This window comes from Argiope bruennichi, chromosome 11 (assembly GCF_947563725.1).
Source record: "Argiope bruennichi chromosome 11, qqArgBrue1.1, whole genome shotgun sequence".
NCBI lineage: Eukaryota > Metazoa > Arthropoda > Arachnida > Araneae > Araneidae > Argiope > Argiope bruennichi.
The window spans coordinates 96,665,798-96,686,933 of NC_079161.1; the positions used below are offsets into that span (position 1 = coordinate 96,665,798).

General features: G+C 30.0%; 1 protein-coding gene across 2 annotated transcripts in view; it reads left to right on the forward strand.

Moving 5' to 3' along the window:
* Positions 1-21,136, forward strand: part of LOC129957478 (cell adhesion molecule DSCAM-like) — a 538,584-nt gene that overhangs the window by 484,549 nt on the left and 32,899 nt on the right. For both annotated transcript variants that reach the window (XM_056069803.1, XM_056069802.1), the window contains exons 16-17: positions 1,953-2,123; positions 8,355-8,425. In XM_056069803.1, the coding sequence (XP_055925778.1) occupies positions 1,953-2,123; positions 8,355-8,425 (242 nt within the window). The remainder of the gene's footprint in view (positions 1-1,952; positions 2,124-8,354; positions 8,426-21,136) is intronic.

Sequence of the window (21,136 nt, forward strand, 5' to 3'; positions counted from 1 at the left end):
TTACTTTGTAATGGAAATTTCTAATTTGTTGTTTTGTATTTTCCTTTCTATTAAAATGGTATATCTCTTGGGCCTAATTTCAGGGGCCTTTCGGGTCACGAGGAATCATTATTAGATTAATGTCTGCATTTCCTCACAGAAAAAAATCCCTTTCTTTGAATCCCTGCCTGAGGGCGACCCTTAAAAAAGTCTTCAGGCTATTTTTTGGTTCATTTTTTTAAATTTTTTTATTTTCCTATTAACTTTAATTTAATTCTTTTATATATATATATATATATGTTTTGGTCTAGGAGCGATCTGAAATACGGAGAATCGTCACAAGCGCGTTTTCGAATTTGTTAACGATTACAATTCTTCGAAAGACAAAAAAACATATTTTAAAATTCTGGATTTTATATCAATTTTTTCCCCAACTATCTTTAAAAACTTTTGTTTTTAAAATGAAGTTTTTATAAAAAAAATAGCAAATGGAATCTTTTTAGCTCAATGGTAGCAACTTTTTGAAGCATTGCTTTCATAATAAAACAAAGATATAATGCTCAAATAAATCATTTTTTAAAACGTCATTTTTTTTTGCTTAAAGTTGGAACTGAAATTTCATAATTCATATGGAAAAAATAGAAATATTTTCGGTTTACTCCAAATTTCATTTTTATTATAATCCAATCATTATATTTAATAGTTTTTTCTATCATCTTTTTAAATATCTTTAGAGAAATTCCTTGCTGATTCAGCTCTTTCTTCTGTTAGGCGTTGATGTAACTTTCACATGAAAGCGAAAGATTTATAAAATTATTATACACACTGGAGAGGCGCAGCGTTCCTTTTATTTTATTCCGAGAAAAGATAATAGGCTTTTGTAAAGTGCATTAAATCTTTTCAATAATCCTTTTATAGAAGAACTTTTGAAAAGAACTTTTCGAGAGGAATTTTTCAATTTCTGTTTATTGGAAAATGCAGGAAGTTTTTGAGATCGCATAAACTTTTCCGTCATGCCATAAGCATCTTAAGAGCTAAGCCTTTTTCTTTCGGAATTAATAACGGTTTTAAAATAGAGCATAGGTGAAATATCATTACATCTATAAAATTGAACTGAGCACTTATCACGTCTAAATTATAAAATGCAAATATTAATAAATTTTTATTATTACATAATGATTAACAATCGTTAATAATTCACAAAGTAGTGGCATCACTCAACACGGAAACTGCATTAAATAACTAATTTCAAAAATTATATATATATATATTTCTCATATTTTGTGATATATGGTCAAGTTTCGAAATTGCTTTCTTAAAATATATATATATATATATATATATATATATATATATATATATATATTTTATTTTGTCTGCAATTTGGAATAACCAGTGGGGGGGGTCTCAACAAAATTTTCTCGCATACTCTCTAATAAATTTGACATGCCAAATAATGTCCTACATGGTATTGGCGTACATTGTTACGAAATATTAATCTTTTGCATGAATTAAGATTTGTATTGAATCTATCGTATAATCCTTGGCCAATTATTTGGCAGTTAATCCCTGGAATGCGCTTTATAGCATCCAAAAATCCAACTTTGATCTTCAGACATATTTTTCTCAACTGATTGAAACAAAAATTGGGCATAAATCTTCACTTGTAGTCAGATATTAAAAATGTTAGCACTCATGATGCTTGCGGCTTTTTTCATGGTTCACAATGTTTATGCAAAAAGGAAGAGGAACTTCATTAAGATGTATAAGAAAAAGTGTCGGAAGATCTTTCATGCTGTTTTTTTTTATGTTATTAGACACTTTTTGGAGGAAAAAAGAATGCTTATTTTATAATTTTGCAAAGCATCATTATACCTCGTTTATTTCTTCTTCTTTTTTTTAAGTTAATTTATGCTTTTTACTTAATTTTGTTCCCATTCATCTTCCATAAATAGTTTACCTTTTATTTCCAGATTCCAGCTGGAATGGCCAGACGTCTCAGCTGATTGTATCTGGATCGGAAAGTATGGCTACGCTAAGAGCTCTGTCCCCAGTTACCCTCTACTTCATACGCATCGTGGCGGAAAATGCACTCGGGCACAGCGATCCTAGTGAAGTCATCAACATCACCACGACAGAAGAAGGTAAGTCATGCCTTTACTAGCTAAGGAAATGCCATTAAAGCTTTTAATTTCTATGGGCGCGTATATGTGCCCAACAAAAACCATCGGTATATTTTGGAATCATATATGCGCCCATTAAAAACCATCGATGTGGCCTATGGGCTCATATATGCACCTGGCGCAATTCAGTCGCTAATAACGTCGACACCCGTATCACGTGAAGCGCTGCAATTTAAAGCAGTTCGAAATGAAAGAGTTAACTTCCTGCGATCGTCTAACAAGATGATGTGCCTCCATTGGCGATTGACTTTTTTTTTGGGGGGGGTAGTATTTTACTATGGAAATAGGCAGGCGTGTTATAATATTTTAAAGTTCATGTGCAGAATTCACACATTTTTTACCTGTCCTAATTTTTTATACCTTTCCAGACAGCGTTATTCAAAGCTGACATTGAAAGTTTGCCACTCCTAATAAGTTTTATATTTCCTGTTTTTTTTTTTTTTTTTTTTTTTTTATTTTAGAATCTGCATTGTATTTTATCCCATCTTGGAATATGACAATACAGTCGTTGAATTAAGCGGAATTATGTTGCGCTTATTTTAAGAAACAGAATTTTTACGTTCGATATTCATCTCTTTGATATACGGATCATTTGATCCATCGCTCAACTTCATCCGTGAATTCTCTGGTGAATTTCTATCATTCATATGAAAATAGTCTCATGAAACTTTATCCTGTTTTGTACAAAGATAAACTGATTCTAAAACGAAAATAGATTTATGAGTAATAACAGTAGGAATAAAACATCTGAGAGAAATTGATTATCAAAGTTGTCCTAGTGGAGTAAAATAAGGAATTGACAGTAATTTATCCATTACTTTCTATAAAACATATTCAGGACGACTAATTTTCCTACACAAGGAAAAAATAGTAACTAAATTCAATCTGTACTTAGATTGCACAGTCAAAATCACATTGCTAAAATCAGCAATTCATAAAACTTCTTTTAATAAAAAAAAACTTACTTACTATCGGCATTCTGGCATAGGGGTATGGCGTTTTCACTGTGATCTAGGCGGTCATGGTTCGGTCATATTTGTTCTTTACTCTATGTTCTATCTGTGAAGTGTGTGAAAGAGCCCCCCTATAAAAAAAGGGTTATGCAAGCAATTGTGTGAGTGTTATTTTCATATAATCTAGAAGTCAGACTTCTGTCCTCGGTTATTCACGGGCCTTTACCCTGAGAAGCTACTGCATAAACTTGGCTTAAATCACTGACTTAGTCCTCGGGCATGTCTGTGGCAAGTACCATAAGTAACAACAACAATTTCCAAATAAAGTGTGTTCTCACTGTAGGCTTTCTAATTCTTCCAGTTCTCAAACAAAATAAAATACAGTCATGATAATTTTCCCCATTTAAAAAAAATAAAGTGTTTCATGAGAACGGATAAATGTTATGATTCGAGCAGATAGTCAAATGAGGATGGCATGCCATGAACAGGGACTTCTTCGCTCTCTACATTTGAAAAGTTAAGAATAAATTTTCAATCTGTGATGCTCTCACATCGTGACAATTGTGGCATTTCATAGGAAAACTCCCTGCACGAAAACAAACATTCGCTTGTGGCCTCACTTACTTATGGAAATTGACTGAAATATAAGTGAACGAAAGAGACATAACAGTCACGCCAACCTCGCGTGACTACATGAGAGTTCCTCACGCCGCGACTTTCTCACATTTCCGGAACTGTTTGAGATGTTCTTTCATATAATGCAGCTGATGAAGCGTTTCTGGCAAGATATTGCAATTTAAAATTAAAATACTCGACATATTACGTGTTGAAGCTGAAATTTGTATCCCTAATTTTTCAGCAGTCGTCATTGAAGAACAATGATCTATTCGTTAGGGAATGCGATGATTCGACAAACTTAAATTATCTCCTATTTTCAATCACTAAAGTGTTATTCGTTATGATGATACAATGATTCAACAAACCAGAGTTATCTTCTGTATTCAATTATAAGGGAACACATTTTGATATTGATAAGTAAATTGTTCATTAGGATCATATAATGATTATACAAACTTAAATTATTTTCTATTTTTAACCATAATGGGGTTGTTCAGAAAGGGAAATTTGAAATTCATCTCAATATTTCTATTTTCTTTGAGTCAATTTGCTCAATAATATGCTAAATTGAGATTTTCGCACTCTTCACAACATACAGATCTCCGTATGATTGCTTTATGTTTTATTGTTCTGGAACTGTAAGAGTCAAGCCCCGACAAGGAATTTACGGACACATTGCAGAAGTATAAAAAGGTTTTATCCAAAGTCTTCATAAAACTCCAATGAAATCCTCAATCTTTGGACAAAAGCATAATTGTCAACTTTACTTATGAATTTAAATCAAAATCTCCCCAGTTAATGCCTGATCTGCTATCACATTGTTCCTTTGGATTTTATTCCTTTTATTTGTGCTTTATTGATCTGGATATCCAGAGGATCCTTCGATCTAACTTCAAAAACAAGAATAAATTGCTCCGACACAAGATGGAAACTACTCTTTTCCAGCATTATTAGGATTGATTGGCAGATCTGCGTGCATTTAATCAGGGAAACTGGAATTGATTGCATTAAGCTCTGGCAATCAACAGAGTCTCGGAAAACTTAGTTTTCATGAAAAGAAACTATTGCTTTTAGTTTACAATTTCATTTCAAAAAGACTATTTTTATTAAAAAATAAACAGAAGTGAATTGTAAAATGTATTTAAAAGGTGCAACTCGTATTTGTTTTTAGTTTACTTACAAATTTTAGAAGATTAGTTGTTATTTATTAATTCATTACTGGGTATCAAAATTGTAATAATTACGGACTGAAATTTTATGAATTAAAAGCAATTACTTTCTTATGTACGATATACACAAAAGGAAGCAATTTAATTTCCGAAATATTCAATTCTCAGATTTCAATGTGAAAATTTAATGTTTCCATGGCTGTCATTCCAATTGTTTGTGTGTTTGTGTACATGTTTACTCAAAATTGCTTTGAGTTGAATGCCTGAAGCTTAGTAAATAATTTTGCCATCATAATTAAATTCCTATGTCAAATTTTTGTCCAGACTTGTCTGTCTTACTATTCTAGTATATGTGATTTCGGTAACTAAATTCGCAATCTGCTAATTTGCTAGTTATAATTTAAATTGTTTTCTTGACGCCGAAATTTTGTATGTGTGGCAACCTCTACTAGGCATGTTAACTTATGAGAAGAGATCAGTAACATATTCATGTGGTAAAATAAAATGCAGAACATGCGAATTGTGAAAATACACGAGAAAAACTATTGGATAACTTTTCCATTTTGATCCAGAATTATTAATTTGATCTTTTGTTTCAATATCGTTCATATTATAACATTAAGAAAAAATGTTGCTGGCTTCCTGGCATAGGGGCAGCGCATCTTCCCATGATCTGGGCTTCCCGCGTTCGAATCCTGGCTTGGGCGTGGTCGTTCCTCTTCTGTGCTCTATCTGTGAGGTGTGTGAATGTGCCCTCCTGTAAAAAGGGGTCATGCAAGCAAATGTGTCGCATGAAGTAGTAGTAAGTACTTAAATCGCTAATAGATAACTGTTGGCGGGCTTGTAAAGTACCATAAGTCACAAGACAACTGAAAAGTTGTTGAATGAAATACTCAGATGATGCATAATTGTTAAATGCTCTGTTGTATGAAAATTATATTCATGGTAAGGTAGGTATACAAAAAAAACACTTGTCATTATTAAGATGTCCCGATCTTGATAATTTTTCATATAAAACATGCAAAAAGATTATAAGAAAACAGTCTCCAGTTTAATCATATCCAATAAATATAATCAATTATATAGACACATATTTATAGATTATTGGATTCAGAGATGATTCATGTCAATTTGTTCAAATTCATTTTGAATAATAATTTTTTAAGAACATTTCACTAGTTGTTCGGCAAAGAAGTTCAATCCATATCTCTTAATTTTATTTTATTTTATTTATAATAAATAATAATTTTGTATTCATTTATCTATTATTTATTTATTTATATCAATAGGATATTTAATGCTGATTGTTCTTTTAGGGTCCTTTCTCAAATTCAACTCATAGTTCATGAATAGCTTCGGTGGTTTTAAAACATCGATTAATAGTAAAAAAGCAAATGACGGCGAAATGTCTCTCTTTTGTCTACTTTGCATTCCATTTTAATGTTTGAAAAATACACACAATTCAAACTTTCCCATCTGCAGAACATTATCTTCCGAATAATTTGAAACATTTTGCGTTTGCATTTTATTTCTGCTTGTTTTTTTAATTCATAAACAAAACGCTGAAGAAATATTTCTCTGAATAATGTACTACATATTTTCCTATTTAACTAATTGCTTCTTGGAATAGCTACAGAATAAAATACACAATAAATGAAAGAAAATTGAAAAACAAAACATGTATAGGAAATAAAATGTATTATGTATGGGAAGTAAAAATTTAAACTTAAAGATTTCATACTAATATGAATTTAAAGGACAAAGTTTGACTGTATACAGTAAAAAAAAACTTTTTATTTGCATTTCCTAAACATGATTGAATAAGAAAGAAAACGATTTCAAATTGTCTTCTTTCGGAATTGACTGATGGATGTATTTTTATGAACCATAAGGTTAGAAATGAACTATATTCTCTCATAATTCAGTAACGAGAGACAAATGAAATAACAAAACCATGCCATGATGGTATAGATTTAATAACATAAAGGAAGGAATAATCTATAAACGATTTTAAAAAATAAGGATGAGAAACAGATAAATAGTTTCAAATATATATAAACAAAATAATTTCCTTTCAAGAAAATTCAATAATTTTTTTTGGATATATTGATTAAAAATATATACATTTTAATAAATAAATATTTTTAATAACATTTATATTATAAATGTCCATAGCCCAAATTTTAAATAGTATTCATATTACAAATGTTCATAGATAAACATTTATAATAACATTCGTGTTATAAATGTTCATAGAGGAACATTTTAATAGAATTAATATTGCAATTGTTCATAGAGCAACATTTTTATCAGCATTCCCATTATAAATGTCCATAGACAAACATTTATAATAGCATTCGTGTTAGAAATGTTCATAGACTAATAGTGTTAATAGCATTCATATTATAAATGCTCATAGGTAATTTATAATCAGATTCGTGTTATAAATGTTCATAGAAAAATATTTAAAGTAGCATTTATATTATAAGTATTCTTAGGCATATATATCCTGAATATCCAAAAAGTCCATTAACAAATTGAAAAAATGAAACAAAAGTGCAGAATGGAGTAATTTCTTTCGAAACAAAATGGATCGCAAACTCAAAAAGCAACCACTTTAACAATATGATTGCTGGCAAATGAATTAAGTGAAAGGTAAATAAACCAGCTAAAGTATGCAACTCAGAATTAATAGAATATACAAATTAATTCTAAAATCACGGAGGTTTACGATTATAAATACATTGCAACTGTATCAGTAGCAAAAGTTTGGGGTAATTAAAATAAGTGTTTAAAGAACTTGTGCTCGAAAGCTATTTAATCCACGCAAATCCTTCATTTAAGCAACTGTAATGTGATATTTTTGAAAATCTACGTTTCGTAAAACTGTTTAGTACATTTTATCCTTGAATCTTTTTTCCTTTAGTTAATTCATTGATTTCTTAATATTAAATCTATCTTCTTCTGCATATGCGAGACCAAAGTCATTTTTTTATAAATGTAATTATTATAATAAAAAATATATATGAAATAATTTTTGACAGATTATATAAGGTAAAAAAAGGATGTATTTTGATTATAAGAAGTAACAATTTTCTTCCAGATATGTATCTTTGTTTTTCTGTTTTCTAATGTTCTAAAATATGCATTACTAAGGGTTCTTGTTTCTCATGTCATTACCTTGTAATGATCTAAACAAGCTACTTTAATTCAATACTATATATTCTAATAATTCATTTTATTTGTCACTATTTTCTTAAATTTAAAAGCAAACTATAATAAAATAATTTTTATTAATCTGCTAACAGATTTCAAAAAAAAATGAAGTCTGAAATCTAAGCAATAGATTTTACAAAGAAATACATTTTACATATATAATCAAACCATTCATTTTCCGTTATATTACTTAATAAATCTTAAAAAAATAATAAGCTTTATTTTGAATTTTCCAGCCCCATCTGGATCTCCGAGAGACGTCCAGGTTCATTCAACAGGTGCTCAATCAATGAAAGTATCATGGAAGGTAATCATATTTATAAACATTTATTATCTCATCAATTTAACCTTTTCATTCTTGAGATCATTTCACCTCAAGTACCTTAGAATATTTGAACGGCCGACTTTTTTTTCAAAGATAAGAAGAATTACACACCCAATCAGAAACCGTAATAGCAGCCTGCGTTCTCAAGGAGTTGTTGTGCAAAAATAACTTACAGCTTACCTGATAATAATTAAACAAAAGTATGACCGAACATTTCTTGATGGTTTTTAAAAAACCTTCCTGCCTTCTAAGCCTATTAGGAGGAATATTTCGAAACAGAAAAACGTAAGCCATGGGAAATCAATCAATCACACTAAACGAAAAGGGGAAAGAAATTGCACTGGCATCGAGGTGAGTCGGGTTGGCTTTGTATATTCGCTGAACGGATATTTGTGACGTTTTCATGTCAATAGATTTAAAATGTCAGTTAGATTAAACAGAAAATAAATAAAAAAGATAAAAACTGAAATCTACTATAGCAAATTTCAAGTTATCATGTGAGAACATTATTATTTTTAGACATTATTTGTCTTAATTATAATATATATATATATATATATATATATATATATATATATATATATATATATATATATATATATATATAATTTTTTAAACTTTCATCAATTTTTCTAGCTGGTAAACAAAGTTTTGAAAATCGATCAATTTTGAGATGAAAAAAAAAAAAAAAAAACAGTTTTTACTAAATATCAACGCATGTGGAATCTGATAGTCTCGTGATTGTTTCAAACTGGTTTAAACTGGTTAATGACTTAAATTAATTAATATAAACCGTAAGAATTCTGATAATGAATAATTTGGAAATCTATGTTAAAAAAATATAAATATATGTTTAAAAAAATCATCGTTTTTACAAAATATTGACACATGTGGAATCTGATAGTCTCGTGATTATTTCAAACCGGTTTAAACTGGTTAATGACTTAAATTAATTAAGATAAATCGTAAGAATTCTGATAATGAATAATTTGGAAATCAGGTTGTAACTTATTTGGCGATAAATCGCCAATGTGACAACCTTCTGCATTATTTTCTAATAACCCTAAAAGTGGAAAATTGATGCCTCAAAAGCGATAAATCGCCAATTTGTTGCCTACGCATTTTGAGGTTTCAAAAACCTCAAACCAAAACAACATCATGTTCTCACATGATAAAAAAACCTCAAGCCGAAACAACATCATGTTCTCACATGGTAATAAACTATTTTGATATCCAGGTGTTCAGTTTATGAATGTTGCAGAATGAATGATAGTTGAAAGTACTTCTTCGACTAACTAAACGTAGATAAAAATGTCGTCAGTTTCTTCTTCTTTTTTTTTTTAAATAATAAGAGCTCTCAGTTATGTAAATATTCTCATATTTACAATACCACATTTAATCAAACTCTATTAACTTTCCGTTTTGAAGCAACATAAGCAGTATTTATGGTTTGATCTCGTAGTGCAGTCGAGAGATATTTTTAAATAGAAGAAAATGTACTACAACAATTTTATTGATTGAAATTGCTGAGCTGGCCATCCAAAACAAATTTGTAGGTAGACATGTAACCAAATAAAGTGTGGAAGGAGATTGGAATTTGAAATAGATATTAAAACTTTCAATATAAAGCTATTGTTACGAATCTGTGATGCGGCTTCCCAGCATAGAGGGTTCCATAGGAGGTCCCAGAGCTTGTCAACAAACTTGGCTACCATTTGGAGACGAATTTGGCGACTTTGGTGCCAGAATAGATTATACCCGAAACACCGAGAATTTTCCCGATACGCCCAGTAGGAACCGAGTTAAGCCTCGAAAGTTCCTGATTGGTTGAGAGGCTTCTAGCCCCGCCTCCTGAGACCTATAAAAGGAAAAACCCGCAGCTGCCGGGCAGTGGTGAATTGAGGAGTAGTCGGAAGCGAAAGGGCAGAGTAGTCGTGGACCAGTGGAGTCAAAGAGTTGTCGGAACCGACGCTAAAGAACTGGCCTTGCAGAAATAAGCGGAGCAGCGAAGGAGGGAAGCTACTCCTGAACTAAGCTGTGTGCTACTGTCTGCAGTAGAATCTGTTGTATGCTGCTGTTTATGCTGTTTTGTATGCTGCTGTGTATGCTGTTGTATGATGCACGTCTCGGCTGAAGATAATCGTCTTCTGTGGCTGTATATAGTTGTCGTCTTTGTGCTGTCCTGTGTGTCTTCGTGTAAATAAACGTCGTTGTTTTATTTTCTACTGCCGCCTGGTGATTGAGCGTTCTTCACACCATATAACCCCCATATATATCACACCATATATATATATATATATATATATATATATACAAAAGTATTAGAATCAAGTTAAAAGGAAAAACAAAAATCAAATAAAAATTAAACCAAAAAAATTATTAAAAAAATTAAAAAAGAATCCGGCCTGAAGACTTTTTCAAGGGTCACCCTCAGGCAGGGATTCAAATAAAGGGATTTTTTCTGTGAGGACATACAGACATTAAGTCTAATAATGATTCCTCGTGACCCGAAAATCCCCCGAAATTATGCTCAAGAGATATACCATTTTAACAGAAAGGAAATATAAAATAACAAATTAGAAAAAAACCACAAAGTAAAAATACAATGAAAACAATAACAATAAAAACAAAAACAGCATTAAAATTAAAATTAAAAACGAAAAGCCAGAACATACCTTCCAACAGTGAATGAAACTTTAAACAATCGATTGTTATTTCCTGTTTTTGAAAGTTAACGGTAAATTATGTAAACAGAGGTAGGCACCCAGCGCCATCTATTGAGTGATCCAATATGCAAGTAAATTTCTATTTTTATTTAAGCCAAAAGATTAATCCCAAACCATACCTTGTTTAATTAAAAAATTGACATTACAGTAATTTCTAGGAAAATCATTTTTAATTAAATTTTTAAGGAGGATATTTGATGCTTCAATATAAGAATTTTTATTATTGCAAACCCTTTTGATCCTGTTAACTTGTGAGAAAATTAGATTTTTGAAAATTTTAGAGTTTAGATTGGAATGGTAGTTACATAGTTTTGTTATTTTAAAGTTGAAATCATCCCTTTTATCGTAAATACCAACTATTGTTTTATCATTAGCAATTTCGATTTTTAAATCCAGAAAGGTAGCCTCAAGTTGATTTATATTTGTATCTTTTAGAATTAAATCTTTTGGATAGCAATTAGTAATAATATTAGTATTGTCGAAGTTAATCAAAAGTAGGTCATCAATATATCTCCACCCGTTTATTAAATTATATTTAATTATTTTTTTCTCATAGTAATGCAGGAAAATATTAGCTAAAGCACTTGAGAAAGCTGTCCCCATTGGAATGCCCTTGACTTGTTTATAAAAATTAATACCATTAAACACGTAATTTTCAGTAATATTAAAATTACATAACTCAAGCCAGTTATTTTTAGGAATGATATTTTCATTTAAATATTCGTCATATATAAAAGTGCAGACCTTTATTAATTTTTCATGAGGTAGATTAGTGTATAAATTTTCGAAATCAAAAGTATTAAGTTTGTTAATGTTGTTATCTTTAAGAAAATCTAATACTTCTTTGTTACTAGAAATAATAAAGTTGTCTTCATTTTTTATTTTGTCCAGGATAATTTTTAAGTATTTAAAGAAATGTTTACCCGTGTAGTAATTATAACTACCAGTGCTACAGGTTACAAATCTGAATTTTAATGGATTTTTATGAAATTTAACTGTTGGGAATAAATAAGGATAGTTAAGAGAGCAAGTCTTAGTTTTGGTTTTTTTTGCAAAAGCTAGCATTCTTTTATCTAATTCCTTTTTTCCGGTGTTCTTTAACATATAAGTTGCATTAGAGTTATATTCATTAATTAAAAGTTCTTTATAATAATATTTACAAATTAAACAGAAATTATTTGCTGATTTATCTATTACTGTAATAACAAATTTTTCTTTTAAATTTTTTATTTCATTTTTTAATGTTTTACCAAAATAAATCCCACGTTCTTTAGATCTGTCAAAATCAGTATTCAATTTTATTTTAATTTCCTTTAAAATTCTCACTTTCCATTCCCCGATGCAAACCCTTTTGATCCTGTTAACTTGTGAGAAAATTAGATTTTTGAAAATTTTAGAGTTTAGATTGGAATGGTAGTTACATAGTTTTGTTATTTTAAAGTTGAAATCATCCCTTTTATCGTAAATACCAACTATTGTTTTATCATTAGCAATTTCGATTTTTAAATCCAGAAAGGTAGCCTCAAGTTGATTTATATTTGTATCTTTTAGAATTAAATCTTTTGGATAGCAATTAGTAATAATATTAGTATTGTCGAAGTTAATCAAAAGTAGGTCATCAATATATCTCCACCCGTTTATTAAATTATATTTAATTATTTTTTTCTCATAGTAATGCAGGAAAATATTAGCTAAAGCACTTGAGAAAGCTGTCCCCATTGGAATGCCCTTGACTTGTTTATAAAAATTAATACCATTAAACACGTAATTTTCAGTAATATTAAAATTACATAACTCAAGCCAGTTATTTTTAGGAATGATATTTTCATTTAAATATTCGTCATATATAAAAGTGCAGACCTTTATTAATTTTTCATGAGGTAGATTAGTGTATAAATTTTCGAAATCAAAAGTATTAAGTTTGTTAATGTTGTTATCTTTAAGAAAATCTAATACTTCTTTGTTACTAGAAATAATAAAGTTGTCTTCATTTTTTATTTTGTCCAGGATAATTTTTAAGTATTTAAAGAAATGTTTACCCGTGTAGTAATTATAACTACCAGTGCTACAGGTTACAAATCTGAATTTTAATGGATTTTTATGAAATTTAACTGTTGGGAATAAATAAGGATAGTTAAGAGAGCAAGTCTTAGTTTTGGTTTTTTTTGCAAAAGCTAGCATTCTTTTATCTAATTCCTTTTTTCCGGTGTTCTTTAACATATAAGTTGCATTAGAGTTATATTCATTAATTAAAAGTTCTTTATAATAATATTTACAAATTAAACAGAAATTATTTGCTGATTTATCTATTACTGTAATAACAAATTTTTCTTTTAAATTTTTTATTTCATTTTTTAATGTTTTACCAAAATAAATCCCACGTTCTTTAGATCTGTCAAAATCAGTATTCAATTTTATTTTAATTTCCTTTAAAATTCTCACTTATATATATATATATTCCAAAAACGGATGAAATGAGCTGTCAAATATTATAATAGCTTAATTATTTCAGGAGTAAATTCTTTTCAAAAGTTCAAAGCTGGAAAAGAATATGTTTTTTTTTTTTTTTTTCTTTTTTTTTATAGTTGAGCAATTTTTTTTTGAATTCCACTGAATAACGTATTTCATAGATAAGACTGACTATTAACAATTTAAAATAAATATCACGATAATTCTTTTAAAAATTTTATTTTCTTGGTACATATCGAATCATTATTTATATTTTTCTAAATAATAGGATAACGGTTTTCGAATATATATATATATATATATATATATATATGGTAAATAAATTTCATAAGAGTCTATTTTGAAATAATAATAATACTAATAATACTTTTAAAAAAAAATATTTTGTGACGACTATTTCTTGAAAAAAAAGTAAATAATAGTATCTGCGAGAGTAACGGTACCATTAGTAAACGATTTCAGACAAAATTTAACGCAAAATTTATTTTTCAGGACTTGTTTTTTGAATGTGAAATCTTAAAATAACAATTTTAGAATAGGAGTAATTTACGTCTGCGAATTTTGACTGATAGAAAAATATTTACAGATATTTTTCGACCTTATTTTTCTAAAAAGTTTTTCTAAAAAATTTTTCTTAAAATAATCCAGATTAAAATTTTCTAAGTAATATTTACTTCTGCGTCATATGTAGTTAAGAATAATTTCCAATATTAAATGGAAATTTTTTAAAAATATGTAAAAATATTTGCATTTTTAAAAATTTTCTTCCTGATTTATTTCAACAATCTGACCTGCACTGTTTAACACTGCATTTTATAGGTTTTTATTTAACAGCTTCAATTCCTTGCTTTAAATATTTCCTCTGATATTTATTGATTCTTATTTATATTTATATATGTTTGATAACTCAATTTCCTCACCAAATTCGTCACGCATGGTTTTACCATCAGCATGATAAGCATTTTTAAGTTGCGAAGATAAATGAGGTGTTTATTGAGACAGTGCTAAAAACAAATATCGGTCGTATAAATGGTTCGTTAATTTCATATCCAAATCCATTTAGGCTCTTTAGCCTGTCTACTATGCAAAACAAACAAAATCAAATAATGATAACAAATAAGCAGCGAATAAAATTAAACTTTTTTTTATTCAATAAATCTCCAATTCCTTGATATTTTACCTAAATTAGCTCTTTAATTTAGAGCAAAATCGAAAGATCTTTGATTGGTCATAGGTATGAAAACCAAATTAATGTAAGATTCATGGAAAGTAAGAAAACGTATATGTTTCGTAAGCTATTTGGTGAGCGGTAGATGTTATGTAACAGTGCATCTTTTCTCCTGAATAAAATCAATTAAATTAAAGACAACTTTCCGTACCAAACAAATTAATGTACCATTCTAATAAAAAATAATTGAAAGTAAAGTACTGGGTGTTCATTAATTATTGTCGGGGTTTCCGTACCTCATAAATTTAGAATAAAAAATATTACGCAAAAACCGATTACGTATTCGTAAATTACAACTCAAAGAATTTTATTAATGATATTAAAGTGTAAAGCTTGCACAATTGCACTTTGTAGGAATTCAGCTAAAGGCGATTATGTATTCGTAAATTACAACTCAAAGAATTTTATTAATGATATTAAAAAGATTAATGAATTTGCACATGCCTGCCCTTCGTGGCTCGTAACACATCGAGACGAAATTCGATTTCCCTCCAAGTGTTCTTCAGCATTTGTGGGGTAACATTTTGGATCGCAGTAACAATTTTGCGCTTCAGTTCATCAAGGGAGGGCACAAGGGTCTTGTACACAATGTTCTTGACAAACCCCCATACAAAGAAGTCCAGCGGTATTATATCTGGTGATCTCGGAGGCCATGGGATTGGTCCACCTCTTGCACACCACCCAATGTGGGGGTGCACCATCCTGTTGAAATATCACATCGGGCTGATGTTGCTGCATCTGAGGAACCGCATACATCTCCTGCATGTCAAGGTATGTCACGGAGTTTATTGTTATTTCACCAAAGAAGAAAGGTCCAGTAACTTCAATATGTGATAAAGCGCACCAAACATTCACCTTTGGGCTATCTCTTTCCAATTCTCGATAATCGTGCGGGTTCTCCCAGCCCCATATTCTACAGTTATGTTTATTCACTTTTTCTGACACATGAAAAATGGATTCGTCACTGAAGAACCATTTCCGAAGGTAATTTTCATCATCCTCAATTCGAGTCAAAATTTGTTCAGCGAACTCAAAACGACACGGTTTATCATTCGGGTGTAAAGCTTGCACAATTTGCACTTTGTTGGCATTCAGATGAAGGCGGTTATGGAGAACGTTCCATATCGTCGTATGCTCCATATGTAACTGCACAGCTGCTTGTCTCGTTGATTTTCGTGGACTGCAAGTAAACGTTTCTTGGATGCGATCAGCATTTTCCTGCGAAGTGCTTGGTCTTCCCGCTCCCTTTCGGTGTAGAACGCTACCAGTTTCCTGAAATTGTCTTAACCACCGTCTGATAGAATTATCCGAAGGAGGATCTTTCTTGTACGTGGTCCTGAAGCGAAGTTGAGTAGTTATGACTGATTTAGTTTTGAAAAACCACAATACACAAATTGCTTTTTCTTGCACGGTCGCCATTTTTATTTATGACGCCATAATTACCCAGACTGCAAATGCGCTAAGATTGCATTGTTGCCACGTAAAATTCTTTGAGTTGTAATTTACGAATACGTAATCGATTTTTGCGTAATATTTTTTATTCGAAAGTTATCAGGTACGGAAACCCAGACAATATTTAATGAACACCCTGTACTATAGATTTTAATATTTTTCAACGGCAATGTCTTTAAAAGAGATTCAGGTTAGAAATTAGTAGCCTCAAACATAACACTATATTGATATACATTACATTAACCAAAGATATTAAATAGTTTTAGGACAGCAATGGTTTTAAAAGAGAAGAATACCATGTTAGCAAGCTTGTACACCAAATACAATTCTACATTTATGTTTATTATACCCATCGAAGATCTTTAAGGCTTTTAGAACAACAATGGTTTTAAAAGAGAAGAATGCCATGTTAGGAAGTCGTTGCCTCAAATAAGACATCGTATTGGCGTGCGTTACATATATCTAACAATATTTCTACTGATAGAATGTTAAAATTTACTGATACAAGTCGGCTAACGTTTCATTTGTATCATCTCGTGACAGTTCAAAATAATGACAATGTCGACATGCCGAAAGCTGATTTAATCTTCTTATTATCTATAATACCATTATCTGTTTAATATGCTTTTCAAAGAAATTCTGCTTTCAAATTCGACAAGAGAGAAATTAATGGAATCTTTTATATGGCAACGGATCCAGATACAAATTAATATCAGAGAAATAATTTTATTTCAGAAAATAATTAATATTAAATAAACTAAAAAAATTTAAACATGAAGTATTTTTAAATTGATTTTTCATTTGTTTCTGATAATTGGTAAGTTAAAACAAAATTAAATTGAATCGCTTATTTCAGAAATGAATCATAAAACTATATACCGTGAAGCAAAAGCGAAACAATCTCACTAAAATTTCCTTCATATCGGTTTCACAAAGAAATTTTATTCAAAAAATATATTACACAAAAGTACCTTAATAATTTAAGTGAAGCATTATAAAGAATGAAGAAAATGAAAGAATTTGAAGGGGAACTTCTATTCAGTTTAAAATCTCAAATGCATTTTTTATTTTTAATTTCTGAATGCAAATGGATTTCTTAGAATATTCCTCATAGGAGAATTCTATTAAAGAAAAGAGAGAAAAAAAAGAAAACAGAATGGCTTCGAGTGAAGACAGAAATAAATTAGAAAAAAAATATTAAAAAAGTGAATTACTTTGAGAACATTTTGAAAATTCTCACTTACGAAATACACGATTGACTGATTCATAAAAAAGCAATGGAAACTCTCGCACATGGGAATGTGGATGAATTATTACTGAGAAGTAGAAGAAAAAATTCCATCATCCTTCCATAAAGGGTGGTCTAAGTACTTTAAAAAAATATTTTTTTTATGAAAGATAGAAACTTTTTCTATCTATCTTAAACTAGATATTTTCTTCATCTTATCTTTCCGTATTCTCCTTCTTTTAAAAAGTTAACAATTGGCTTTCGTCTTTAATATAAAATTTTCAAATCTCTTTACTTTCTTTTATAAGTAGTATAGAGAAAGTATAGTAATCGTCAAAAAATTGAAATTCGAAATTTTGACGAATCTCCACTTTTCAGTTAAAAAAATACACTTTTGGAAAATGTCCATCAGTCTATCTGATTGTCGGTGACAAAGAAAACTTAAAAACGAATTGAGCTAGATGGATGAAATTTGGCATATGGTCTTTACCCCAAATTTGCAAATTTCTATCCCGTTTTGAATAAAATCTGTTTAAAGAAAGTCAGTTTGCCTAATTGTTCGAATATAAGTTAACACGATAAAACGTAGAGAATTAGATAAATAAAATTCGATATAGAGATTTAACATTTATAGTGTAGCCACTGTTATATTTTGAGCCAAATCCAATTATTGGTTGATTATCTGTCTGTCTGTACATTCAGAAATAAGTAAACGCGATGGTTAAAAAAGGCTTTGACTAAAATAGTTCAAATTTGGTATGAGGATTTGTGACTACAGGTGCAGTTTTGTGTCAAATATTTGTTCTAATCAGTTGGGAAAAATGTACCTAAAACACAAATACGATTTTTGGCTACAATTAATTGAATGCCAGGGATTAATTGACAAGTATGACACGATAATAAATATTCCTAAAAGTTAATATTTCGTAACTATTATACACCAGTGTGATGTAAGATGCTCTCTGGCGTGACAAATTTATTAAAGAACATGGGAGAAAGTTTTAGGGAGACCACTAACGTTGGTGTTTGCAACGTACCACATAATTTCTTGTTTCTAACGTTGGAAGTGCAGATTGTTTGCTATAGAGTTTCCTTTAATAGTTGAAAAATTAAATTAAAAAATGCAATAAAAGTAAAATTTTATTGCCTTTATTATTTTAATTACTTTTTAATAAAATTCTTCTGCAGAAAATATTGTTACGAAATTTCAGGGGTTCGTTTGGATAGTGGGAGTTATATGGTGTGAAGAACGCTCAATCACCAGGGGGCAGTAGAAAATAAAACAACGACGTTTATTTACACAAAGACACGCAGGACAGAACAAAGACGAACAACTATATACAGCACAGAAGACGATTATCTTCAGCCGTGACGTGCAGCATACAACAGCATAAACTACAGCATACAACAGACAGTAGCACTAGCTTCACTCCGTCGCTGCTCCGCTTATCTCTGGAAGGCCAGTTCTTTACCGTCGGTTACGACTACGGCGACCCTGGCAGCCGCGGCCGCCTCCTTTTATAGGTCTCAGGGGGCGGGGCTAGAGGCCTCTCAACCAATCAGGAACGTTCGAGGCGTATCTCAGTTCCTACTGGTCGGTTCGGGAAAATTCTTAATGTTTCGATTATAATCTATTTTGGCGCCAAAGTCGCCAAATTCATCGCCAAGTCGCCAAATAGTCGCCAAGTTTGTCGCCAAGCTCCGGGACCTCCGACGCGACACTCGGACTCCGTCCAGTACGGATGGCTGTAAAATATTCTTTTCGATGGTGGGACCAAGTATGCTGGGAAGCAGCATTACAGATTCGTAACAATATATACGGGATGATTGATTTCTGGTTATTTAAAATTCATTGATTGGTAGTTAAATTTTTTTTTCTCTATATCGAGAAATTTATACCAAAAATTATTAAATTCTTCAAATTAACACTCTGTTAATTATTGCATTATTTTTGTAAATCAACATATTATTACTTTAGTTGGAAATATTCTTGTTTCATACAAGTTCAGTTTAATTCTAAGACTGTTTTAAATATCCCATTTCTTGTTTTTGAATAAATGTTTGCTGTTTTCAAAATCAAGAAAGATTGCTTATACTTGCAAGAAATTTCTGATATCTGTATTATGTTCATTTTAAAGTTCTCTACGATTTTTTTTGTTAGAGTTTGATTTGATTACCTTTCAATTACCTTCCATAGAAAATGATTTTGAAGAAACAGCTGTACTTTATCTATCTGATCTAACTTTTGAACAATATTTACACAAATAACACTGCAGAACTTTATGTTATTTTTCTTTTCAAATCTCCCCCTATTTTTTCTAAAACCTCAAAACAAAAACATTTAAACTTAACGATTCAAGAAAGAATTCGATTTTTTTTTACATCCAGACGATTGTTTTAAGGGATCTGATTTAATAAATCCATTATGAATTCCATTTCGAAAAAGATGAAAATATTCTTTCTTTGATTTCATATTATCTTTATTTAGAAGTCATTGATTTATCATTAAATTTTTACTGAATTACCTATATTCTAATGCCACATTATTACAAGCTGCACTTGAAAGCTAGAAACTCGCCTTTTTGTTATTTGATATTACATACGCAAAAGCAGTATCACGGCTTTCCACAGTAAGTAATGAAGATTTAATTATATTTGTTTGTGCAGCGAAATTAGGAATAATTATTTAACTTCTTTTATTTCTAAAAGAATTTCAACTATTTTTAGATATTATAAGTAAAAATATTTTGCAACTCATTGATAAATATTTCAATTCAAATTAACTTGAAGTTGTATGTATCATATTTAATTACTTTTACATCAACAGGTCATTTTTATTCAGGTATAACATATAAATTTGAAAAATCTAAAGAAGTAAATTCTTAATCACAAAATAATTTTAAAAAATAAAGGATTTTCATCATAACTTTATTAAACTATCATCAAATTTTAAAATATAGGAACATGTACTTTAGTTCTTTGTGAAGTTTACTACCATCTTAATTAATGGAATAAGGAATTATTTTCTAATTAAAATGAATGAACTCCTATATGGCTTGCAAATCGATGTCAGTACCGGAATAAAGACAATGCAATACCAAAAGACTTTCGATTTATGGCAAGGCATTAACCTCTTAAGCGCCAAGCTTATTTGGCGTCCTTTCTGTCTAGACTGCTATATCAGATTCCGTTTATATGCTGATAATCAGAGATTTATGCAAGCTCGCGATAAGACATTAACACGTTAAGAGCTTATCGTATTTTGGTGTCCTTTCAATCCACCATCCGATATTCGACATCTTTCATATACTGACAATCAGAGATCTGTATAAATTTGTGATAAAGCATTAACACGTTAAGCGTCAAATGCATTTTGGTGTCCTTTGCTTTCAGCATGCGATATCCGATTTCTTTCATATACTAACAATCTGAAATCTTTGTAAATTGGCGCTTATACTGTATGTATTTAGGTTCATTTTTTTTCTGGCTTCCTTATTAAAATTAATTCAGAGAAAATAATTTTGAAAGGTATAGTGTTTGTGAACAATGACTTACGTAGCTTGAATAAAAATTTTATCATCAGTCACCAG